At 46.8% G+C, this 20,210-nt stretch overlaps 1 protein-coding gene across 4 annotated transcripts in view; it reads left to right on the top strand.

Annotated features, from left to right (window-relative positions):
• Nucleotides 1-20,210, top strand: part of DENND2A (DENN domain containing 2A) — a 60,186-nt gene that overhangs the window by 10,574 nt on the left and 29,402 nt on the right. For 3 of the 4 annotated variants that reach the window (XM_040595331.1, XM_040595334.1, XM_040595332.1), the window contains exons 2-4: nt 13,767-13,865; nt 15,600-16,811; nt 17,861-18,015. In XM_040595331.1, coding sequence (XP_040451265.1) covers nt 13,795-13,865; nt 15,600-16,811; nt 17,861-18,015 — 1,438 coding nt within the window. In that variant the 5' untranslated portion in view covers nt 13,767-13,794. The remainder of the gene's footprint in view (nt 1-13,766; nt 13,866-15,599; nt 16,812-17,860; nt 18,016-20,210) is intronic. The other variant, XM_040595333.1, reaches the window with a different exon arrangement.

Raw genomic sequence — 20,210 nt, forward strand, 5'->3', positions numbered from 1 at the left:
ACACCATAATCACTGGAGTCAAATTGCTATCTTCAGTACAGCTAGGATTTCTCTTTGCATTGGACTGGAAATGAGATGTTTATGAGCATTTAAGATGAAAGGGGATGATGTTTATTGAATAGTTCAGGGGATAAGGGCTTCTGCAAAGGGTTTGACTCCAGGAGACTCCTACTTTGATAGTTTGTTCTGGGTCCTGTAAAATGCGCCCTTGTGAAATGCATTCAGTGCTGGCTGCTTTGTAGTAATGAGTTTTTCCTGTGCACAATAAACAGTATTGGGGCCCAGTCCAGGACAACATTCAAGCATCTTGGGTGGAGTATACCCTTGTGGTTACCCTGGAATACAAAACTTGGATGCACGTTCTCTGGGTTGGAAGCTTCTGTAAGAAAAACTCTGCTTCAGTTGTGAAGTAAGGGCTTGATGGAGGAATTGTACGTGGGTGCTATGCTTCTGCTCAGTTATCAGACAGTCTGATATATATGAAAGAAAGTAAACAATGAAAATTAAAGTCCTCTAGAGTATGTACTGCCTTTAGCACATCCCTTGGAAGACAGTATTGAACAATATGTGCTTGTTTGATACTCGCCATTTTCTAGGTTTTCTGCTATGAGAAACCCAAAGAAATGCTTCAGCAAAGAAAAAACCCACATCGTCCAAATAAATGCTTTCAGTATTTCTCAGTTTTGTTTTCTTTGTTGTTTTTGGTTTTTTTTAATTTAGTTATGAAATAACTTTAAGCTTTTCAAAAAATTGTATCCTGATCTCTCCGAAAGTGGAATGAATTTGGGAAGAAAATATGTTCTTTTTCTAATAGTAAGAATTTACAGCACTTGTCAGTATTTGCCAAGGCAGCCTTGCTGCTGGATTTGTGGCCTCGCTAATAGCTTCCACCAAACTGTTGAAGTTTGTTAGGCACTACAGAATTAGTAGGGACAAAAGACCATGGAAATGTGTTAGGGATAGTGTAACTGTTTATCTTGTTTTAGCAGCCATTTTTTATTGCTTGCTTGATGGTCACTTGGAGAAAAGCAAAAATATTGGGGGGTGGGGCACCTAGTAATAGTGTTTTGAAGGGGAGTATTTTTTGCAGGTTTTGTATTTTGTTTGTTTGTTTTCCACAGAGGAAATGAGAGTGAATGTTCTCTTACAGTAATTAACGACGGGTCATCATGGGATAATCCGTTAGAAGGGATTGCAGGAGGTATCTTTCTGGTCCAGCCTCCTGCTCAAAGAAGTTCAGGACTGAGCTCAGACCAGCTTGCTCAGGGCTTTGTCTGGTTGGGTATTGCAAACCTCCGGAGATGAGGACAGCAGGGCTGTTCCAGAGCTGTGTTATCCTCATGGTGAAAAAGATTTTTCCTTGTATCAAGTCTCTGCTTTGTTTATACTTGTTACCATTGTCTGTCATCCAAGGGAGAAGCAGCCAAAGAATTTTCTTCAGGTCAAACAGGTGTGCTACACCAATGATTTTGTTTTTACGAGAAGTAAAATGTTTAAAAAGTCACAACAGAGTTTGGAAACCTGAGTCTCGTTTCTAAAAGGGACTGGGTTGTGTGGGTGGTAGTCCAGATCTGACTTAGACATGCAGAGGTGCAGAGTGTCGCTGAGTCAGTCTGTCCATCTTCCAAGCTGGTGGGAGGTGGAACCTCTTTAGACCATGCCTCAATTAATCAGTTCTGGAAGTGCCCTCTTCCAGGCCTGTGACCTGTAATCTTGGACATCTCCCATGTTAGCGAGTTCTGCTGGCTATGGGGAACTGGATGTGGCACCTGGTAAGTGCCAGTTTGCAAGTTATGCAGGCACACACAGATGCAGATAGATGGTCTCTCAATTTTCCTAGCAATACCTAGACAACTTCCCCTGTTGCAATCAGTGAATAAGGAACATGTGCTTACAGTTCTTTGAAAATGTTAGCCACTTCTACAGTGTTTTAAAAAAATCTGATCCTCAGTTGGCTTTGAAAATGGGTCTTAAACTTCAAAGTCATGTAGTCACTTTTGGAAATTTTACCTTTGTTTATTTCCCTAGGGCTCTTCTGCCACAAAGGTGGTGGAAGAATGTACCACCAAGCCAGCGTTTTTGCCTGACAGTACCAGGAGATCAGATCTGTTTCCCCTCCTGTTACATAGTTTTCTTTTATAGTCAGAAGCTGTACCAAAGCCCTTGGGGAAGAATGTGTGGATGGTTATATGCAATGGGTTTGCTTCTTGTGCTCTACCCTTGTCTGGTGGTTTGGGGAGCCAAAAGAGCAGAGGGTCCTTCCTCAAGCTCTTTGGTGCTCAGGTTGCCAAGTGCCCGGTTACCGAGAGGGCGCAGGCCGACAAGCCACAAGGGATGTGGGCTGGTTTTCTGTTTGTGTTGCTTTCTCCTCCGGGGATGCCAGGTGTCAGCGCAGGGGGAAACCCTTGTTCTTCCCCAGGCCGTTGCCCTTCTGACACCCTCCTCTGCCGAGCCCCGCCAGCTGTTCCTGTGCTCGGGATCACCCGGGGAGAGAGTATCAAACCGCATGTGAGAGTGAAAGGGTGGCGGTGGAAGAGCGATTTTTCCCTACGATTTGGGGGTTTTGGTTGGGTGTTTTTCCCCACTTTTATTGGCCGTGAGCGCAATGACCGCTTAACCACACGGCCCGGCCGTGCGCCCTCCCCCACCTTCCTCTCCCTGGCAGCGCACAGGCTCTCAGATTTCCTCCCAGCGCGGGCGGATGGCGGCTCTCAGCTACATTCCTCTTAGTACAAAAGAAAAGGAAAAACTGCTCTCCACACGGGCAGATGGCCGACTGTTTCCTGGCAGCTCTGCTCCAATGTCCTTTTTCCTATTGTCCTGACAAGCACACGCACACATGCACGCACACACCCACAGAGAGCAGCTTTCCTCCTGGAAAAATAAATAAATGCAAGCCCTTTTTGCAGAGGTTTTTCTTCTTTGGAGCTGTGCAGGTTTCCTCCCCGTGATGGGTAAATCTTTGGCGGCTCACGTGCTGCCTGGGCCCTGCTTTTTGCTGAGGAAAGCTGAATGAGGGGATGGTGTGCTGTGCTGTGGTTGAAAGATTTCAATAAGGAATAAGATCTGCAATAAGCAGGTCCTGCATTTGTGGTGGCTAAGATATGTGGGAGAGCAAGGGTGGGAGGAAAGAGGACGTTGAGCAAGGCAGGGTCTCCGGAACCACAAAGGAATCCACAGGTGACTTTTTGCTTGCGTTCAAAAGATGATGCTTCATAGAGACAGAGTGTAGTGGCAGGTCATGGACTCGGAACTAGTACAGGAAGGTCTGCTGGAGCACGCAGCTACCAGGGCTCTGCAGATGGTGCCCCAAGGTTGTAGCGATGGGCGATTCTGGAAGCTGTGTGCTAAATCCTCACCAGGAGGGGCAAGAGCCAGCATCCTGCAGGGTGAAGGCCACCGAAGGAGAGATTTGCTGAGGCTCTGTTTGTCTTCCCTGATGATAACTTATTTTGGAAGAAGTTGAGGTTCTTCGTTTTAATGCTCTCATTTCCTTTCTGAATGTGAGACAATTTGTCTTCCTGCCAGGAAACTTTTTGCAGAGTTGCTCCTCGAAGGGACCTCTTTGGGTCCTGTTTATGCTAGAATAGCAGAGGTTATCTCACCACATCGAAAATTAATTCCAGTGTGGTTCATGAGCTGAACACTGTGTTTTAGTGGCAGGTTGTTTCCTATACTGTCAAATGTTTGGGTTTCTTATAAGCGTAAAAATAACCCTGAATTCTTTCCAATTCTTTTTACACTAGAAGTGATTTACTGTTGTAGTAGGACTGGTGTATCTGTAACACAGCATTCCTCTTAAAGGAGAGAAAGTATCTACACCAGTTGGCTACACTGGTAGAAACGTGCATTTGCCAATGTAGTTTTGTCTTTGTCGGGGACTGAAGCCACTGCATCTGCTAGGAATCCTGCCTCTCCATGTGGCTGATAGTACTGCTGGCAAACGTGTGCTTGTGTAAATCTGGTCCATATTTCTTTTGTTTTAGTCCATATTGACTACAGTCATCTTGTATATGAGTAGTTTCAAAGCCAAAGAAAACAGGTATATGAAACACTGGCTCCACTGATGTCATCAGCAAGCTCATGTTCGCTTCAGTAATGTGGGATTCACCACTAATGTCTTCTTCAGCCTTGACTTAAACTAACTGAATTTTCATTTATTAGGCTGCAAAGCATAAGTAAATAGTATCCCAGCTTGAAAGTGGCTGAGCAACCCCTGTGTGGACTTGCACTAATGCAAGATCTAAAACACAAGGAGATGGTCTAGTATTGCCAAGAACCATCACAGAAGAGCTGTCCTCTACTCCTGCCTTCACTTCCCAGGGTCTTGGTTTCTCCATCTGGAATTGTATTTTTTTTAAAAAAATTTTGTTCATTACTTCCTTGTAGAAAACTTAGCCTGAAACATGTCATTCCACTAAACGCTGTCATTAGACGTCGTTTTAGCAGCCCAGTTGGGTAGTAACTGAGTCTTTCTCTTCCTTCCCATGTTAATATTTTCACAGTATTTGTTAACTTACCTGCCGGAGTGAAGACTCATTGTGTCTCTAAGCAGTAATACAAACCGTACTTGCCACACAAAGAATAACAGTATTTACCTTCTACACGTGCAGGACTTAATCTGTGCTTGTAAGCAGTGAATTGGAAAAAGCTTGCTGTTTCGTTTGACATGGTCATGTAACATCTCGCTGCTAACCCTGGAAATGCTGTGTTTTCCAGCTGAGGGTGTGGTTGCCTGAAGGAAACTGGAGGGATGTTGAATACCCTTTGAGTTGTTGAGCTTTTTTTGTTTATTATGTGTTTAGAGGGAGGAACAAAGGGAAAATAAGACAATAGGAAATGTGGGACGAGTTTAATAATAGTGGGTGCAACGTGCCCCACCTTTAACAGAAGACAATTCACATTGTGAGACCCTGTTTTTTATTTCTGTCCTCAGGTCATTTTTTTTTTGTTTCAGTCTGCAGTTTTTCATGCTGAGCATTGCCTCTGGCTGAATTACTTCTGAAAGCCTTCAGCCAAAATGTTTCAGCTGTTTCAAAGAGTGAAGCTAGGTGAGAAAAATGTGCCGTTTCCCCTATGTTAGAAAGTACACCAGGCTTGTCTTTTATGAAGGCTAATCCTGCGCTTTGAAACAGAAGTGTTAGATGCTATTTTGATCAGGAATTGTCCTTGGCCACTCCTGTGTCATCTCTACCTTAACTTTTCCAAGGCTGTGTGAGAAGAAAATGTCGTCTGGCACATTGTCAGCAGAGGTTTTTGTTTTTAGCAGCTACCTTCTTCAGTAGTTACCTTGTTCCCAAATGTCCTGTCCTTCCAACTCCCTGTGCCAGGCAGCTGATGCTGGTGCTATCCCTGTGGAGCTTGGCCTGCAACCTGCAGCAAATGGGTGGTGGAAGGCAGTAATAGACAGGAGGTGAGAGTAGTTTCTCAAAGGTCCAGCTGCTTTACAACAGAGCAGGGATGGCCTAAGGATGCAATTGAGACCCAGGGTGACCCACCAGGGTTCGTTTCTTTCCAAGCGGAGTCTTGTTGCCGGTGCAATCCTAACACTGGGCCTATGATAAAGCCCCAGCCTGGGAGTCATATGTGGGTGGGTACATGCCACCTGCAGTTCAGAGCCAAAGGCTGGCCACCTGACCAGCAGTACAGAATAAGTTTCTGGGGTTTAGCAAGACCTTAAAAATCTGCCCAGAAACAGGGGACCAGACTGCCAGGACTTTATTTTTCCCATGCCGTCATTTATCCCGCTGGCACCATAGCAGAACAGAGGCAGAAATTGCTTTATTTACTAGCATCCAGTAGAGGCAAAGCCCGGACTAGGGAGAAAGGGAAAGATCCTCAGTCCTAGTCAAGGTCAATGATTTGGACATAAAGATGCAGTCGTTCTGCTTCTGAAGAAATCATTGCTGCACTGTGCATGCGTGGGTATGCAGTGAGGGAGAAGTGCGGGATCCACTCAGGATACTGACAATGGAAATGCATGTTTGGAGTCCAGTGTCTTCAGCATGTAGGTGCAGACCATCCGTGTGGAGAAGCATCTTCTAGATAAGCACTATGGACATGCAGAAGCTGTATCCAGGAGTTTAGGGTGTTTGGTAGCCAGGAGAGAGCAGCAGTGGATCTAAAACCTGGGGAATTGTGCAAGCTGCTCAAGTTCTGCCCTGTAAGGGCAGGCAGAAAAAAGGTGCTTAAGCCAGTCTGGTGTCAGGTGGCTTTCTCTTGGTGATACTAGGCCTGAGGGCAAGTAAAACAAACAACCTAACAACCAAACACACACTGGATGCTGTAGGGAAGCAGCTTTTAAGGTAGAAGGTTGAATGGTGGAGGCTTCCTGAGTCTGCAGTGTGGAGGGGAGGCTGTTTCTGCTGGAGCAGAAGGTAGGACACGGAGGTAGGACAGGGGTGGACAAGGAAAACTGAGGCAAGGCTGAGGGCTGGGTAGGTCTGGGAAAGCCCTTAGTCTGGGCAGGGAGCAGGAAGTGAGGGGAAGAAGAGTCTACACCTAGAACCCATCACAGAAAGTCCTTAAGATGGCAGGAAGGTATTTGGAGGAGCTGTGGGTAGAGAAGGACTGGCTAAGCAATGATTTGAGGGGACAAGTCTGGAAAGAGAGAGATACAAAGAAAGTGGTGATGGGGAGGGGCAGAGAGGGCCTGGCTGGGACAGCTGGTAGTGGGCATGACATTAGCAGTGAGTGAGGGAGCTGGGACTTGAATCGTGACCTCAGACAGTTAAACCCAGGCTGTCTGGGCAAGCATGAGTAGGTGAGGAAGATGGTATGTAACAAGGATCTAGTGTGAAGAGGTGAGAGGACAGAGGTGGGGGTAGAACAGCGAAGTTTTTTTTGAAGATGGGGCCAAACTTGAAAATAATTGGCAGGCTTGCCTGGGCACTTACAGTCATCTGTGCATCTGTGATCTGCTTCAGTGCAACAGAGGGGAGCAGCTCTACAGGTGGATCTGGGTAATGTAGCAAGTGAAATAAATGTCTGCAGGGGGTTCTTCCTTAATTTGGCAGGTAATGAAGGAGAAATGGCTGGGAACCTACTCACCTGCCCTTCCCAGCTCACTGCCGGGTCGGACAAACCCTGAAAGCAGAGCTGCTGCCAGCTCTGTGTTCCCTGGCCTGGGTGCCAGACATGGGACCATGGGGCTGGCCCCACAGCTGCTTGTGAAGCCTGAAAAATGAAATCTTGCTTGTCCCTGTACTAAGAACAAATTGTAGTTTTGCCTGTAGCCTGTGCAGCCCAGTTTGCTAGTTATACGGTTATATGGTAAGCAACAAATGTCCTTGAAGGGAGGGAGAAAGCAAAATACCGAGTGTATCTGACCCAGCAATATGATTTCATCCCCTCCCTTCCATGTGCTTCAGCGCTCATCAGGTTTTCCATGACAGGTGACTTGACATCGCTATCTGAGCAGGAAACATTTTGCTTTTCCCTGCTTTTATTTCTTTGCTGGTTTAGTAAGTTGAACTAGCCAGCTTGCTAGCTCATGTTAGCTCAGAAAGGGCTTTAAAAGCATTGGAGCTGATAAAGGAAGCAGGAGCAAGAAGGGAGGAAAACGTAGGCACACCCTTAGTCAATGGCAACTTAGATCTGATCAGGCATGTCCCTTACCAAGGACAGGGATGAGACCACGTTGCCGGCAGCCAAGGGAGGAGCAGGGGCCCAGGAAGAGGGAGAAACAGGGCAGTCCCTTTAACCGTAGTAATCCTTTAAATCAGGTTAGTGACTTATAAGCGGGCAGTGTTTGTTCTGTGGGCTTAGCGAGGGAGAAGGTCAGTAGAATGAATTATATAATAAAATTAAAAACATAACACACAACACAACTTTTCTGCACACAGGCTGAATGCCGACACTGCAAATTTCTGCATTCCTTGCATTGCAGCGTTGTTCCTCTGACATGGGGTGCATGCACAAAGAGAGAGGTTGCAGTACGTTGATTCCACTTGGGTTTTTTGAAAATACAGTTTGTTTTGACACATGGGATTCTCCTGACCTCATTGTAAGCCCTGTGGTGTAAGATATGATAGATCAAAGGGACAAGTTAGGACAGAGTAGGGCAGGGGTGTAGGAGGCTGTGTGGGATCTAACTCTGAAAGATACTGTAGGAGCATACAGCTTCCCAGTCACTGGTCCTCCATGAATACGTTTGCATAAGTTTATTCTGCTTTTCTTTATTTAATAAGTGACTTGGGCCTGACTATCTACGATTAGGACCCCATTATGAGTGTGATGAACTGAATGATCCTGCTGTGAGTGTCTTTAATCTCTGACCCACAGGAGGCTTGTGTGGCCAGGACAGAACAATTGGTGCCTGCAAAGAGATGACAGCTCACCTTGTCCCTAACTAACTGACCAGCACAGGGTGGTAGAGTAGCTGAGGTGGGAAGGCAGCGCTGGAGATGGCCAAGTCCAGCTCTCTGCTCAGAGTGGAGTTACATAGAGCAGCTTGTTCAGAACACTGTCCAGTTGCATTTTGAGTATCTCCAAGGATAGAGCCTCCACAACCTCTCTGGTGCTCAGTGACCCTCTTGGTAAAAAAAGTCTTTCTCATGCATAAGTTGAATTGTCTTTTCACTGAATGCTACTGAGAAGCTCTGCTGTTGTGGAGGTGGCCTTTTGTCCCAGACCTTGGGGTACACTCATCTGGAGGGCTGGCTGGGAGAGGAAAGAAGTGGACTTCATGGAAGTCCTCTGAGGAGAAACTGTTGCTATTATCAGCTTGGGAAGGCTCATGGCACATGTCACAGAGCTTTGGGTCAAACACCCTGAGCTCACGTTTCAGAAAACTCTTTGTCTTGCTGCTGGATTGGCATTGGGCACCTCAAAACAGTGACTCCCCCACTGCAAGCATCTTGTTTTGCCAAGGAAGCCTGGACTTAGCCTTCTTGGCTGTAGCCACGTCTCTGCTTGGCTAGTGTCCTTCCTGCTCTGCAGGGGCTCACCTCCTCAGGTCACACTGCTGCTGGGGACCTCGGGAAGGCAGTGTGCTCATACCCAGGCCCAGGAATGCTGCCTGGTGCTGGGGCTGTGCACAGGGGCATCGCAGTGGCCTCTGTGTGTGCGCACAAGCACGAATACTCTGCTGCTTCCCCCAAAGGGAAACAGGCTCCAAATAGAGCCAGGGCTGGGGGAGGGAGCCTTGAAGGCTTTAACTCTTGGCTCCCCCTTACTCACAATTTTCCTGTTAGTGTTTTGTCTTCTTGGTATCCTTCCTGTTCTTTATATATGTACGTTATATATTGTTGTCTCATCGCTGTCTGTATGTTGCGTCCTTTGTTCTGTAAAGCACTGGAGCGGAGAGGTGTTACTTGCAGGCTTTGGCTGGCTGCTTGGGGTTACTCATGAAAGTTAACTGGAGAGACCGTTTCTGTGAGCACCAAGGAGAAGAAAGGCAGTGTGTCTTTTTTTCTTCTTGGACGAGAGTTTGACCAGCTGTGGGTTGCCCGAGGTGCTGTGAAGCCTTACTGTTTATAGGTGCTGGTGGTGTGGCTAGTATCTAGTTACGGACTTGGATCCAGTTTTTGTGTGAGGTACAGAGTAAACAGAGCAAAGAAAATCTTGAGACATGACCTCCAGCATGCAGCAATAGTAATACCCATCTTCAAACCACAAGACCCTTTGAGGGAGGCTTGGTTTATTCCCCACAATTGAAATAGCAAAGAAAGGAGGCTTGGTCAGCTTGATGCCATCACAGCCTCACCTTCCTGGGCGCAAGACTGCGTGTGTGTGACCCATGTGCTGGCTGTATACATTTCTGATGATGTAGGCTACAGGGCATTTGGTGCTCCTTTGGCTTTTGGTATCATCTGGTGGCTGCACCAAGTGCAGTGGGCAAAGCTGGTTTCTTTCTCTCCCTGAAGGAGTTTAGCTCGTATTCCTCTGGAAGACTTCTCTGTCCTTCGGGGGTGGGAGCGTGCCTACTGTCAGCACCTCTTTTTTATTCACCGGTTGCTTTGGAAACGTCGCATAGTATCCAGTGCCCTGAACCAGATGTGCGTAATCCAAAAGCGTTTTGATCGGAAGTGGGGAAGAGGGCATTGGGGAAAGGGGGGACGGGAGGAAAACTTAAATTAGAAGAAAGCCAAACAGCTATTGCTGGAGACGGATGATTACAGCTCATTTCAAGGCTGTTTCCTGCATGCCAATGATAGATCAGTAAACAAACGCCTCTTTGCGAACACAAAGCAGGCAGGAACTCTGTTTGGAAGAGAGAGGTCGGGGTAGGTCTCGCTTCACTTGGTAGCAGGAAGCCCCTATCACATGGCCCTGGGAATTGTGAGGCCGGGTGCATGTGGGAGATACGCCGAGAGGCTTCTGCTGGGAGACTTCACATCCTTCCCAGGGTCTGGCCAACAGGTTTGAGAGCTCCCTCCCCTCCCTCTTTCCTCCCACCTCCTCCCCTGTCCTTCCTTTCCCAGTTTAATTTTGAAACAATACCAGATGACAACTTTGTTCCCCCCAAACAATGGCAGGCATTACTGAATAAATTGCAGTGGCAAGGCTCTCCAAATGGGGCTCCGCATCTTCTCTCTCTGTTTATGGCCATGCTGCTCCAGGATGTACGTGCCAGGAGGAGCAGCCCTGGGCTTGGGTTGCTGTGGGGCATTGCTGGTAGAAAATTCTTGTGTGTTTTTTAGAGAAAGCAGCAATCAGTCAAGAAGTACCAGACTGATGTATGTATGTCCTTCTCAGGTTGCCTCCTAACTGAACTCAGCCCTACTCCAGTTTCTTCTAGGCAGTTTGTAGGGACCTGGTCACATTGCACGAGGCAGGAAAGCAGAGCATTTCAGATGACACTTCTGAGCCTCTGGCAAGTCTCTCTTCCCCATCCCTACACACGCTCTCTCAAGTTCTCTCTCTCCACTTCCTTCCCTCTTTCCCTCCTGTCCACACAATATTATCACCTCCCTTCTACCAGACTGGGTACATGTTGGACTCCTTCCATTAGCTGCTTTGTCTAAAACTCTCAGCAAGCTATAGCAGGTCACAGAGGTGCTCCATAGAGAGCCCGAGCCAGCAAACAGAGTGGCGTGTGGTTGATCGTAGCGGAGGTATGGGGAGGCAGGAAGAACAGGAGCTCCCCTTGCCCTTTGCAGTGAACTATCATGTTAGCTCTTGGTGTCTCGTGGAGTCAAACCTCAGTAGAGATCAACTACCTTTTGTTTTCCTACTGGAGGCAATTTTCCATCACTGCCATCCCAGCTTCCTCATCGGGTGCTAGCAATGCCTGTGGGTCAGGCCTGCAAGTTGTTTCTGGTGACCTTATTAATGGAAGAGATGATCCCATCACCTCTGAAGTTCATTTGGGCTTGGGATCAACTCCAAGCAAATTATCTGACTCTTAGACTAATTGGAGGGTACCTTATTGTTTTCTGCTATTTTATTCCAGAGGTGACTCTTCTTTTCCCCCCTCATGTCTTCCAGTGTGTTTGGATAAATATCCATTCTTCTAGGCAGGGCCAGCTGATATCCTACAATAATCCCCTGGGTGATGCTGAGAACACCCTGTATACCCTGCTGCTCAAGGGTGAAGGCACAGTAATCTGTCTCTCTCCTAGGGTACTTTACCCCCTTAAGTGGCCTGTGTTGTCAGTGGGTGTGTTGGTAGGTACCTGGTTGTTGCCATGTTGCAGCGTCTGATGTGTTGCTGCTTTGGGAGCTTTTGGCCCGCTCTTTCATCTGCCTAGTGTATGTTGCTTTGGTTACTATTGCCACACATAGTGCCTGGGGGGACAGATGTCCCTCGGGCCTTGGCTCCAAGTCATGCTGATCTGCTGATTGGTGCTTCTTTCATGGGAGACTTTTTGCAGCACTGAGCAACTGCTTTGTGCCTTGCTTCTGCTTGCCAAGGGTGATGGGGGTCTGTTCCATCCACTACAGATGGAGAAACAAGTCCATGTCTTATTCTGTATTATCTCCTTTTTGGCCTCTCCCGCAGGAGGTGCATCAGGTACGTGATTATGCTGAGCACCAGCACACATTTCCTCACACTTAGATGATCATTGTCAAGGCAGTGTTTGTTAGGGGCTGTTGGAAAAGGCTCAGAGATGGAGTTTCCTGATGGGAAAATTGTGTGAGTTTATCAAGACAGAGAAACTCATCCTAAGTGAACTTTTGGTGTGGCAGCAAAGCCACAGGGGTTGCGTGTATGCCGACTCCCATTGCTGTGCTATTTCTTGCTGCTAAAGGCAGTGATGAGGAGCCAGTCTGGCCACTGACCCCGCTTTGCGAGGCACTGAATGATGAGTGAAGAGACCATCCCTGCTCTAAGGATGTTGTAAGCCAAGTGCAGAGCAGCCTCTGTTGCAGTTTTGCAGGAATCTGCTTTGGCTGCCTGGGTGAGTCATTCTTTGGCCAGGGAGTGAGCAATCATTAGCTTTTCGTTATTCTCAATCCATAACAGTTAACGGATGGATGAATAGATTTTGTTCCTAAGGCCGGTAAATTTTCTTGACAGTGTTGCAAGGCTGCTCTGTGTCTAGAAGTAAAGTGAGTGTTTGTTCCAGTTACTAACGAGGAAGAGAAGCCAAAGGGGTTTATTGTCTGGGGAAAGAGAATCTGCTAAATGGTTAGCAATGAGCTGCCCTGAGTGTGTACAACATTGAGTTGACCCAGAGTTCACTCCTCGCCTGAGGAACGTTGCCAGTGTGGGATAAAGGGAAGGAGAGAAAACTGCGAACAAACAAGACTGATTTTTAAATATTTTTTTTTCCTTTTTCCCTTCTTTGCCCAAAATGCTTGAACAGTGGAAATGAGAGATCCTTTTGTTCTTTACTGTTTCTGGTGTGGTGGGTTTTATATGTTTAACGACAAGAACCTACTAGATTTCCCGAGGCACTCATCTTGCCAAGTGCTAGGCATGGTGGAGCAGCATCTGGCAGACCAGCCAAGTGGACAGATTTGAGAGTCTTCAGATTTTCTAAATATACTACAAGGTGGTGAGCTTTTGTCATTGCAGTGCTGCAGAGCATGCAGACCACCCCGAGACGTGAGGAAAGGTGGTGCTGTAGAGTAACAGAGTAATTATTTTATTTTTCATTTAACAAGGACAAGTATTGTGGGGCAATAAAAAGGACAAAGTCTGTTGCATTGACTGGGTAGGAGCAGTACTCAAAAGAAAGAGACAGACGGTCCCTCCATGAATGTTAGAAATCATGAGGCAAGCAGAATGACTCATTTTTGTGACTGATTTATCTTACCCCCATGAGGCATTGTCCTCTGAAGTCAGATCAGTGGCAGCCTAATGTGGCCCACCAGAGAGAAGGACACCAGCGGCTGCAGCACAGTGTCTGTTCAGCATAAATTGTTTTCTGTCCCAAGCTGGGGACGTTGTGATAGTGTGGCATGCACAGGAATCACTTTGGTCATGTGGCCGTAATACAGGCAATTTAAAAATTGTTTTTGTTTTAGTTTTATGCAAAGGAAAAAAAAAATTAAATCTGCTGAGATTTTGGCAACAGTTACACCTTCATAAAGCGTGCTCTGTATTCAAGTCATGGCACAGCAGTTGATATTGGATCAAAGATAATTTTTGCCCTCAAAACCCATTGACTCCTCCCTGGGCTTCTGAGCGGTAATTCTATCAACCCTCTTCCCATTTTGCAGAGGAGGAAACTGGGGCTGTCCTCAGAGAGATGTCTTGTCTCACTTCAGTTTTTCTGGATTTCAAGGAGAAACATGCGTGTGTGTGTATGTGTGTATAAGGAATAGAGAGGGATGCTGAGCACAGAGCAACACCTCTTCCTTGTGTCTGTCTGCAGGTGAGCTGCTGCCCTGCTGTGTGCTGACATGATGACAGCTAGCAAGGCGGCCGATGTGAGCAGCAAGTCTGAAAGCAGTGTCTGCAAGTCTGTTGAGAGGTGAGAGCTTTCTGTGTTTCAGTGTCGAGAGTGTCTTGCTTGTGTTTATTAGGCCTTAACAGAAAGAAAACCAAAGGAGGGAAACGTTCTCTCTGCTCTGCACTGTCCCTCTCTCCTCACATGTTAAAACACATCCCTGTAGATCTTGGGTGGTTTCATCACCATCTCAGGACTGTGACATTGTGCATTTTAGCATGCAGTCAGACTGGTAATGTCCTAGACTCACAGAGGTCTGCCTCGAGGCAAGGCCATTTGTGCTGATGATATCCCTGTCGGTGTTTGCCTCACCTGCGCTTGAAATCTTCATTGCTGGAGACTGGGCAGACAAGCCCTGCTGTCCCCACCCACTGCAGGCTTTTCCCAGTGTCCAGCCTTGGTTTCTACTGTGCAGTCCAACCGCCAGCGGCACTGCGATGCCCTGCTCCTTGGGAAAGGCCATGGTGTTCACAGTGCCAGCTCTTAACCACAGCTGTTGTCTTAACCAAAGTTGTCACTGAGGCAGCCAGGAGTTAAATAACTGTGAGGCTAGGGAAGGACAGTATCTGGCTCAGGTCCCATTTCTGCTCAGAAACCTATCCCAGACTCAGCCTGCGCTACAACTGAGTCTGCAATGGCTGCCAGCGTTGCTTAACTCAGGAAAAAGCTCGAGGCCTGCCAGCACACAGGGTATCCACGTGAATGCTCTTACAAGAGCGCTGAGTTCTGGAAGAGGCATGCTTGATAAGTTCAAGTTAATGGAGCAGATTTTCCAAGTTGAATCTCACGGTTGGGATCATGGTTAAATGGGACTAATGATGTAGCTTTGCGTGCTGGTAACTACCCTGTGTTGTCCTGGTGCTTTTTCCCAAGCCCAGGCAAACCCCAAAGACATGGCCAAGCGCTTTGGTTCAGAAACATTTTGTGTTGGAATAACTGTCTGTTCAGCTGGAACTTTATTATATTGATGAAATGTCACAGTATTGATACTGTGATATCACACACTTGGAAATCTCTAAACTAAATATATTTGGGATTTTTGGTGCAGTTTGGACTCAAACAGTGAAGACGTTTAATCCTTTGCTTTGAGAGTGTTGAATCTGCTGTCCAGGTGCTACATCAGTGCTCTAAGCTGAGGGAGTGTGTCTGAGTACATGGGAGCCCAAGCTCACGTGTGGCCTGGGATGGTATGGCCACTGGAGTGTAATAAAAAAAGTCTTTGTGCATTGATATGCATTTAGAGAACTTTTGTATGGACCAAGAGAGATCCCCTGAGCAGGCACTAGAGGAATGCCAGCTGTATCATGTGTTTTCTCCTCTGGTTAACAGCAGCAATTTTGCTGTTTGCAGATGGTCCATGTTGCATTTACTTGCAGTGGACCTGCTTAATGCCCTGACAATGTCCAAAACTACAGCACTTCTGAACACACACACACACACAAATGCTGGTGAATTCTCATTGGTATCAGCATGTCTGATGTACAAAAAAAATATCTCTCTCACCTGCCACCTACTTCTGCCACAAAGAAAGGCTTCATTTCAAACTGTGTCTTAGCTGTAATAAGAAGGGAGCGTTGTGTTCTGGCTAGAAGGACCTTTCCCTGAGCATCCTCCCTACTAAGCCCATCTCTCAAGTGCTTGGTTTGAACATCCTCTGCTGTTACCAGCTTTACAAGTAGAGCTTGTGGAGCTGATGGACTAAACCAGGGGTGAAAAATGGCAGTGAATGTTTCTTCTCTTTTTGTCTTTGGTGTGTAGGATCAAGCTTGCAGATATAAACAACATAGCAGCTGTGAAGAAATTAGAAAGACCTTTGTGTGGATTCTTGAGTGAGAGATGTTCTGAAGGCACGTCTGTCACCCTGGGCTTAATACCTGAAGCTGAACCAGTTTCTTCTGTGGTGAAGAACCCACTGGGAGCCTTGGAGAACTTGATGCTGGATCCAAGGCTAGACTGCTTTCAGCAGAACATGCTTAGTCCCAAAATGATCATCAGTGACCCGTCTGTGGATCTGAATGTTAAAGAAAACAGTAAAATCATCAGGAGACAGATAGGAGGCACTCAGAGTATACGGTCACCTGGAAAAATTGGCTTGAGGAATAAGTCCTTCAGCATCAAGGACAAAATTTCAGAGTGGGAAGGGAAAAAGGAAACACAGTGTGCTCCTCGCAGAGAGGAGGAGCAGGGATTTAAGGAGGAGCACAAGGTGCCCTGTGTAACTGAGAAGACAAGTGGGGAAGCACTGGTGACTCGGAAAGTGGAGACTAAGAGACTTATGAACTGGGAACTGGAACGCAAAGGAGCAGGCAAAGAGAATGAACGGAAAGCAGGAACTCAGAAAGGCACAGGGCAGGCGGCAGATCGGAAGGGGGAAGCGCAAAAGGATGAGGAAGTGGAATCCAGCCCTGGAAAATGCAAAGAGGTGAAAGGTGGGAAGTGGGAGGTCCAGAAGGAGAATCTTTCAGTGCTTAGTCAGGTAAAGAAGCTGGAGCAGGCTTTGAAAGATGGCTCAGCAGAGCTGCAGCCGCAGTTGCCTGGTACTTACTATTCCCCACAGTGCTTGCAGGAGAAGGCAGCACAAGGACACACTGCTCCTGAGGGCCATGAGAGCGTATGTGGGGCTGAGCTCAATAAAAAGCTTCTTGGCTTGGACTCTGAAATCAGTGAGCCGATTTTTGGGACCCTAGAAGAGGTAAGAACTTCTCACGTGAAATCCAAGGACTGCACAGTGGAGAATGTGTACACAGAGCCAGGGGTGCCAGAAAAGAAACCCTTCATCAACCCACTGCCAAAGCCCCGGCGGACTTTCAAACATGAGGGGGAAGAGGACTGGGTGCCAGCAGCTAGGAATAAAAGAAACTTGCCCCCTCTGCCATCCATCCCTCCCCCTCCTCTACCCTCCTCTCCTCCCCCGTCAGCTGTCAGCAGGAGGCTCTGGAGTGGGAAGCACAAGAACAACGCTGACCACAGGTATTCGGGCTGTGTTTCACAAAGGTGTTGGTCTTGATGGTGGAGTCCTGCCTTCCTGTATCTCTCTGGGAGAGATGGATCTTCCTTGGTCACCCGTAATCCCCAATCCCCAGAGAGCCTTGCTGGCCATAACCAGCACTCAGCCATCTCTCTGAGAATGTATGAGTGGCCAGCACAACTTCACAGGATAATTGTGAAGGGATAAGTCATGGCAGATTTGGGCTTTAAGGTCACTATATTATGTGGCTTAACCTTCAAGCCCCGGATTGAGAGGTTTGGGGTTTTGTTTTTTTTAACAGAAAATCTATTTCATTACAAAACTACTACAGCTGCAGCAGTTTTGGAATGATAATCTCTAGGCTCTACTTCACCATTTTCACTGTTCAGAGTAAACCTATTCTTCTGACTGAATCTGATGTCTACATGTTCTTCTGGTGTGCTTTCTTGCCTTTTCTCCCCTCCCACATGATTGTCACACTTTTGGGGTGGGGAGCATAAAATGCATAGCTGTTTCCAGTGACTTCTGCATAAACTGTCACCTAAAAATTCTTGGCTTGGGTGCAGGAAGGAAACTGAAACTTTCCAGGTTTGTTAGTGGAGGACACTTAATTGCTTTTACCCTTTCTACCATCCTGCATGTGAGTATTGCTTTCCTGTACTGCTCAAAGAGAGCTGATTTTGGGCCGCCCCTGTTCCTGCCAAGGGTGGGATCTGCGCTGTAAATGGACCGCTCATGCCCTAAGGTTCTGTGCAGTGTTGCAGGATGTGCCACTTAACACTCGCATCTTCACAGTGTGTTATTGCCGTGACAACCCAGATTATCTACGGCATCCCCAAAATGCCTTTATTTGTGTGGCTGATAAAAATAACCGATCTCAGGGTCATTTTTTCATGCCTTATATGGGATGAGGCTGTGAAACGTTCTCAGTAATTCATTTTGTCAACCGTGTGGCATGTTGAAGTGAATTAGCTGTGATTTGATTATAAATGCTGGAGTTAACTGTATCACCCTCCTCTTTGCTCCTTCTCCCCTCTCATCAATGGTGCAGGAAGTCATATGAATTTGAAGACTTGCTGCAGTCATCGTCAGAGAATGGCCGGGTGGATTGGTACGCGCAGACCAAGCTGGCCCTCACACGCACTTTATCTGAGGAGAACGTCTATGAAGACATCCTGGGTAGGAGCTTTGGACAGGACATACTGGGTAGGAGCTTTGGACAGGGAAGGAATTTGACTGCTAATGCTGAGTAACTGAGAAGACTCATGGCCAACAGGCACTCACCACAGGTGCTGAATGGAGTATGTTTATTATCCAAATGCAAACTAAGACACATTTTACGCGGTTTATTGGCAAGTGATAAGAAAAATGGATGGAATATTTCAAAACACATCAGCTTCAAAGGTGAACCTTAGACATGTGGGAACCAGCTTTAATTTTTTGCTGGCATCTCTCCCCTGTCTTCCTTTTGTCATCTAGACTAGTTCTCACAGCTCTGGTCTGTCCATGGTGGTGAGCTTGTTACTGCTGAGATAATGCAAACAGTCTGAAAACATAGCCTTGAATTCAGTTCCACGGTTCAGAAGTAGGATTGTGTATGGCTCCAGGTACCATTGAAATTAAAAAAACAGGTCCTACAGTCTTTGAAACTGAGTTTTATTTAATTCTCTAACTTCAGCAGCAGATCAATGCCATTTTAAAGATTATTTCCTGTAACCCTCTCCATTTATATGGTGTTTTTGAATATTGTGAGTTAGATGGCCTTTTACAGAACATAGAATGGAAGCGTCCCTCTTGAAAAAGCCCTAATAAGTTTTAGTAGCTGTGGGCTGGTGCTGTGTAAAGCTCATGGCTGTGTTTTAACAGAACAGGAAGAGAATAGCTGTATCAGCTCACGCTGTGCAGCTGTAATCCTACAAAGGTGGTCTGTGTTGTTCAGCATGGGAGGAGCTGTGCTTTCTGAGGAGTAGACCAGGCATTACTAGTTGGATATGAATAAAATCTGATCAAAGCTCATGAGAAAGATCTCTTAAAGGAATTGTTTTCCTTTGGGACTGATGGCAGACAAGGTGATGCCAGTCCATCCTTTTTGACATTTTTTTAAGCTGTTGGCCTCATTTGTGGAGCTCGAAGCCTTGTGTTTGCTTTTTTTCTTCTCTTTACTTGGGGGGCAAAGGAACAGGGAGTGCCTGAGCAGCTACTGGACTTTTTTTGTGTTGGGGCGTGGTGGGAGGTCTCAGAAACCACTGTGTAAGGGTCACCTCATCAGCTGGAATAACATGGATAACGTTACAGAGTGACCGTATAGGCAAATCGATCCATTCAAACACAAGCAAACCCCTGTGTCCCAAGCTTGCAGGGAACTCAAATACCAGGCTGAAATCTCTCTCCCCTCCAGCTTTTAGTTGCAAAGCTTAGAAGAAAACAAAGTTACGGATAATTGTCAGCTAATGGGGCATGTTTGGTTTTTTGTTTTCTTGCTGCATGTTTAGGCTTTGCGTGGAGTCAGTGAACTTCAATTGGTTCCTGCAGTCCTGGTGGTGTTACCATGAAAGCTTGGGAAAAGGGGTCGACAGGGATAACAAAGAAAGCTGCAGTTTTGTTTTTCACAAGACCACAGATGGGTGTAGTCCACAAAACAACATATGAGAACCACACCGATGGAGGGGGAACCAAAAAAGGATCTTGAGCCACAGGACACTAGTGCTGACACACAGATAATCATGTGTGTCCATCATGGCATGCAAGCACACACATACACCCCTTATTCATATGTGTGACTTACAGGGGGTTCAGCTATTGGTGGGAGAACTGTTCCCTTTCCCAGGAAGTCATACAGATTCCCTGCATGCACCATCTGTTTACCTGTTTGCCATTGCTTACCTGGAGTATTGCAAATTGTACTGGGCAGATGGATGAGAAGGTTTATTTGTCAAAAAGAGGGAAATGGTGTTTCTTCCAGACTGAGACTAACTGGATGTGCTGCTGAGCAGTTCGAGGATGGGTAGGCAACAGAACCCAAGCTTGTTCTTTTTTCTCCTATCTGTCCAGGTATGTGACAGAAAGGGGAGTCGCTTTCAGGGGCAGGAGCGTGTTTGCTTACAGGATGTTCATGCAGACTTGCTTTGCTGGTGTTGCACATGCTTTCCTTCTCCTTGGTGAATTCAGATCCACCACTGTAGTGATGGGAATCGTCAAACCACTGTAGAAGACAGTGTTGGAAAAGGCTTGGGTTTCTGTCCTTGTCTGAAGACTTCCGCTGCACTCCTGCAGGCAGGCAGGTGGGAATGCAGCAGTTAGACAGATCCTACAGCCATTACCGGTGCCCACTCCGGAGGCCTGCAGCATCACCAACCTCCAGTCTTTGCTCTCAGCCAAGCATTCATGACAATAAGAAAAAG

This window comes from Falco naumanni, chromosome 5 (assembly GCF_017639655.2).
Source record: "Falco naumanni isolate bFalNau1 chromosome 5, bFalNau1.pat, whole genome shotgun sequence".
NCBI classification, from domain to species: Eukaryota; Metazoa; Chordata; class Aves; order Falconiformes; family Falconidae; genus Falco; species Falco naumanni.